The sequence below is a fragment of the Nicrophorus vespilloides genome, unplaced genomic scaffold (genome assembly GCF_001412225.1).
Source record: "Nicrophorus vespilloides isolate i.1.1-1 unplaced genomic scaffold, Nicve_v1.0, whole genome shotgun sequence".
Lineage (NCBI taxonomy): Eukaryota > Metazoa > Arthropoda > Insecta > Coleoptera > Silphidae > Nicrophorus > Nicrophorus vespilloides.
Window position 1 is genome coordinate 27,414 of NW_017097398.1, and position 5,895 is coordinate 33,308.

The 5,895-nt window shown below is 27.9% G+C and overlaps 1 protein-coding gene across 1 annotated transcript; it reads left to right on the forward strand.

Moving 5' to 3' along the window:
• Window positions 1-586: 586 nt before the first annotated feature.
• On the forward strand, window positions 587-1,579 carry LOC108559997 (apolipoprotein D). The gene is made up of 3 exons (XM_017917407.1): window positions 587-814; window positions 910-1,138; window positions 1,193-1,579. The coding sequence occupies exons 1-3, from the start codon at window positions 680-682 to the stop codon at window positions 1,513-1,515; spliced, it is 687 nt and encodes a 228-aa protein (XP_017772896.1). The 5' UTR covers window positions 587-679; the 3' UTR covers window positions 1,516-1,579.
• The last annotated feature ends 4,316 nt before the right edge of the window (window positions 1,580-5,895 follow it).

Below are 5,895 nucleotides of genomic sequence, written 5' to 3' on the forward strand. Positions count from 1 at the left end.
ATATAATTTTCTTTATATTTTTACTAAAAATATCTTAAACACAAAGTCTTTCAATATTTATGCTTAATCATTTTTTTTAATCAATTATATTAACATTAGTAATATATAATGTTAATTAAAAACAAATTTAATGTTTTTTTATATAATTCTAATATCAAATTGTTTTAAAATAATAAGAAAATAAACATCTTCTCATTTTACTTTTATTAAGAAATATTCTTTTTCTGTAAAATATCTAATTACAAAGTGTTGCTCTATATGTAGAGAGTGTTTTATTTTTGTAAACTATCATTTTCGTTATAAATAAATATAAGAATATTTTGCTATTTATCCTACATAAAATTGTTATGTTTACTGTCTTTTCATTTTTACTATCTATTCATGACTTCTACAATAGAATTTCGAATGAGTTTTTATTGTAGTCATTAAAACGTGGTTTATTATCTGACGTTACTATTTGCCAGACGTGCATTTAATTGGTGCCCGGAATGCGAACCTTCCAATCACGGTTTTCCATCATCCAGGAAAAGAGAGACGACACACACACCACACACACATTTCGCCCACGGACTCCTCCTGATAACAGAATCGTTGTGCCGCTGCTGCTGCCCGCTATTGCTAATAGGAAACAAGTTATCAGTTTCAAACTTGGTTGGCAGTTGCACGCAACACTCTAGGAATGATGAAGTGCACAATTTTAATGAGTTTGATTTTAATGTTTCTGGCTGCCGCTGCCGATGGGAAGCGTAAGCGGCCCGAGGACAAGGTGAAATGCCCCAAAGTGAAGTCGCTGAGGAATTTCGATTTGCAACAGGTATGCATTTATGTTTAGTTTTATTACCATCTTTTATGATCGCCTATAACGAGGTCATGGTCGGCATCGAGTTCATCATTAACATCGTCTCTTAGTTTTTAGGAAATTGGTACGTAATCCAGTACTACGCCAGTTCCGAGGAGGCTTTGGCTTATCGCTGCATGCAGGCCGAATTCACCATGTCCGTACCATTCATCGACGTTACCATGAACTTCACCTACAGCTTCACCGATGATCCTCTGAACGAGCAACTGTTAGGTAACATCACCTGGTCTATCCCGAATCCGGCGCAACCCGCGCACTGGTCGCACTCCGAAGATACATGTAAGATACACACAACTATTCTCTTAATGAAATAATAATAAATTGTACTTTTAGATGAAGGCATCTATAACACCTATGTCGTTGATACCGATTACTCCTCTTGGGCTCTCCTCTTACATTGCGCCGAAAAATCGAAGAGTCCCAGATACTTATCCAGCTTCATCATGAGTCGTTTACCCATACTAGGTGTAAACGTGATATCCTATCTTCGAGATAAATTGCCCAGATACGATATTGATGTTAGGTATATGTTCGATATGTCTCAGAACGAGTGCGACGTCCCGCAGGCCGGTATTGAAATTCCGCCGTCTTTGCTTGGAAGTAGAGTGCAAGCTACCAGCAGGAAGCATCCCATGAAACACGATCACGGAAAATAATGAAATAAATAATTTGAGCTTAATCTAACCGGATGTAAATATGTTTATTATATAACTTTATACTTTTTATATTGCTTTATACGTACGTTTAACACTTCATAGGAAGTTACATTGATAATAATAAATGCTTTAATAAACAAATCAACAAATTTTGTTTATTTATAATAATAATAATATCATTTATTCCCGGCCTTTGATAGCCCCAATTATTTGCTAAGAATTATTATTTTTTGGTTATATAATTTATATTTTTTTTTGTATATATAAGAATTTATTCTAATAGTTTTCTATATTTCCATATATTTCTGAAACTTTGACAACTACAAACTTCTCCAATTATTTTATAGATTAATGTTATTTCTTTATTTTTACATTTACTTTATAACATATATTACCAAATTTAATGAAGTCAATGTTTACAATTACTTTTTCAAAAAGTGTATCGTTCATTTTAGTTCAGAAATATTTTCTTTTTTTTAGCAATCTATTATAAATAATTAACTATGGTAAATGTATTTGAAATGTGAATAAAAATAATTTTTTTTTTAATTTGAAATTGTAAATTAGATTATATTATAATAATATATTTAGATGTGTTTTGGCTTATAATAATGTTTTCAAATTTCAACTTGTCTACAAAATCGGTTTTCGCATTTTCCCAAAAATGTAGAGACAATCCAAATTAAATATTATTTCAATTTTGAAGTTCTAGCTTAATATATTAGAGAAAAGTTGCTGAATGTGAACTTACTTAGTTTTTCTTTAAATATTCCCTTTATATAATTAAAAATAATATATTCAAGTGTTCCAAATTAGGCAACACGTATCTACATACTAAGATATAATAATATATATTGGGTTTTTCGGAAAATAATTTCGCATTTTTCCATTACTATAGTTAGCTTTATTTTTAACGAGCCAACTTATTTCTAAGCAATGTTGTCATTATATAATTATAGTTTGACAAATTTTATTTATAAAAAAAAACTAATTCTATGCTTCTTTTGCTGTTGTATTAAAAACGAAAAAAAGGGCATAGTTTGATTTTTTAATTGCAATAAAAGTAAGAAACGTGTTTACAGATCGCTAGTGCCAAAAGTGGTTTTGTATTGTATTTTGGTATTAAAGATGCACTACGTTCTGGAAGGCCACAACATTTAATTTATTTGAAAACAAACGTTTTTTTACGTTTTCGTTTTCACTTTTTAAATACTCCATAGAAATATTTCTTTTATGAATTTATAAGTTGAATGTATTTTGGCCAAGACAAAAACAAAATAAAAAGCATGGAGCGGAACGATTTCCCATCGGAAATCTTCCAATAAACATGAAAATAACAACCCAACTAAAAATTGATTTTGACGACACTGAAACTTTAAACAATAAAATTAACTTTTATTTTCTAAAGGGGAGGTCGAAAGTGTTGTGTCTTTTTAGTCTGTGGGGGATGTCACTATTGTCTAGGAGGGATAACGCGAGACTGTTGGGGTGGTTTTCCAGTCTGTTTTGGTAACGGGCACTGAATATTGGGATTTCACTCTTAACAGTGTTCATGTGGAGGTCGTTGTGTATCGTGTCGTTTGTCACGTACCAGGGAGCCTGCTCCAGGGTTCGCAGGCACTTGGACTGGAAGCGTTGCAGGATCTCTATGTTGGAATTGCTGGCTGTTCCCCAAAGCTGGATGCCGTACGTCCACACTGGCTTCAGCACTGTTTTGTATATCAATAGTTTATTTTCGAGGGATAGTTGTGATCTTCTTCCGATCAGCCAGTACAACTTCCCGAACTTAATGCCCAGTTGCTTTCTCTTCGTTGAAAACCAAATTATATAGAAAAATAATTTTCTTAATCCGTTGCTTTCTATTGTCCACATTTTTTAAATTTCATTCTTTTTTTGTTTGTAAATTATGTATGTAATTTTAACGATTATTATAAGAATTTACAAACATATTTTTAAATTGTATGTATTTTTAGAAGTTTTAGTTCCAAACAGATTAGTGTTTAATAATAAAAAATAAAATACAGTTATATTATTTTTTCTCTCTCTATTCTTTAAACATATTATATATTCCATAAAAGGACGAAAAACCCGACTTACAAATAAAGTAATTATTATTATACATATCTATAATCAGGGTAATATTAATTACTTAGAATGTGACATTTTGTCAAAAGGTATTTTAAGTTTAATGACTCTTATCTTACGCACGTATTTATTATTACAAATTTTCGGCGTCGAACCGATCGCTGCGTGGTATTTTAACGATTTTATTTAACATACTTGAAATTGTTGTCGATTCATATCTGGGACAGACCGTGTCTAGTTATGAAAGGCGAGGCGAGGAGCAAATTGGACTCACTTATCAAAGGAATTTTTTATTAATTTTTATACATTTCGAATACTTCGTGCGAGAATGTCGAAACATTTCGACTGGTTCATTCAAGTGCATGCAGTAAATGCACTCTTATATATAATTAACGTATAATTATTATTTTTTTAAAAGTGATTTATGTTTACTGAATATAATTATAATAGTTAAAAATGAAAGACGATTTTTCCAGTTTTAGATACAAAATACATAATTTTTATTGAAATTTCATTACTAATTTTATATTTCAAATAATTACTCATTTGATTACTTGTGATTGATTGATTACTCATTTAAAATTTTGCCTCTGGTTTTCATAATATATTTTGTTCGAAAATAGATTTTCTCAAACGAATAAATGTAACTTTTTTGTTATTTTTTTTATAATATTAATTACTAATTTATAAAGACAATATGAATCTTCTCTTTTTGTTTAATAAATCTATTATTTATTTCAATAAAAAACTACTTATGCAACGTTTATAAAAAAAAATACAAATTTAAATTCACAGTCAATTTTCAATACAATTAACTTTAATTAATAGAAAACTGTGAAAGATAGTTTACGAATTCATTATTTCATTCGGTATTCTCAGATTAATATTTACAGGTGTCGATTATTTCTGGTTTAATTAACGAGCTCAGTGAATTTTGTATTTTTTATATTGCGTACTCGAATTTGCATAATTCCAATTTGAGGAGTATCTAATAATGGGATTCAGTAATTAGAACACGAAAATATTATTCTACAGTTATGTGCAGTTATAATAATTGGGATGTATGAAGAGTTAATAGCTGGATTAATAATCTTGAACAAATGAACATAAATGTGTTACAAAACCAACGCAATTAATAGTTTTTTGATTTAAAACATGTTTTATTCAATGATTTTAATATTTTTTTGTTTGTATTTAATAGACTCATTTATTTTAAAGTATATTTACATTCACAATGAATTTATTCTTAATTAAATTAATTAATAACGTCTATAATGAAACAAAATCGTTACTAAAGACTTGATTCCAACTTAAACTCTAGAAATGTCATTACTAATTTCCTATAATAAAATGTTCATTTAACACTTGGTCAAGGCTTTCATAATGAATCTTGATCGAAAATAGAATTGTTGTAAACTTATTGCTTATTTAGTAAATATACATTTTCATAGCAAAAAAAACATATGTTCAATATCAAAAAAATATAAACTCAATAAGTTTATTATTAATTAAGTTCGTACTAAATAAATAAAGGATTTGTGCCAAATAAATTTCTTATTTTTTTATTTAAACATGAATGTTCATGAAAAACTTGTTTTCATAATATATCTTGTTCTAACATCGAATTCGTCATAAGAATGAGTGCAAATTGATTGCTTATTTAGCAATTTAATTATAAAAATTGTTATAAAAAAATTATGATAGAAATACATATTTTTTTGAAAAGCAATTAAGAAATAATAGTGGTTTTTCTATAGATTTTTCTATTGTAAATTATTCAAAATATATAATAAATGAATTAGAAAATTTCTTATAGAAAATATGAAAGAAATACATTTTTTTAAAACATTTAAGAAATAATTATAAATTATTAAAAATATGTAATTAATATAATAAATAAATTAGAGAACTCTCTCGCCTTGCATCTCTTGCCTTTGCATCTGTATTGTTTTTGTATTGATTTTTTATTTGTAAACCGAAGTAACATACTTGTTTCTATATTGTATATTTATAAATTAAACAACCTTATTTCAATGAATACATTTTTAATATTTGCTTAATCTTTACTTAATTCAAATAAGACTATTCCTAGCTATAAAGAATTTTTTAATGTTTTCACTGTTTAATGTAATCTTGTTTTAATGAACAAGGTTTTTGCTCATTATCTAGAAATGCATGTGTATAATTTCAATAAATTTATAAAAAAAGCCAAATTTATTTAATCGAAGAGCAATATAAGTGAATAATTCAAATTTGATTAATTAAAAAACCGCATGATTTTGTTTATATGACCGT

Coding starts and splice junctions, on each gene's coding strand:
- LOC108559997 (XM_017917407.1), top strand. CDS start 680: ATGATGAAGTGCACAATTTTAATGAGTTTGATTTTAATGTTTCTGGCT. Junction 815..909: donor GGAATTTCGATTTGCAACAG/GTATGCATTTAT, acceptor ATCGTCTCTTAG/TTTTTAGGAAATTGGTACGT. Junction 1,139..1,192: donor GTCGCACTCCGAAGATACAT/GTAAGATACACA, acceptor TTGTACTTTTAG/ATGAAGGCATCTATAACACC.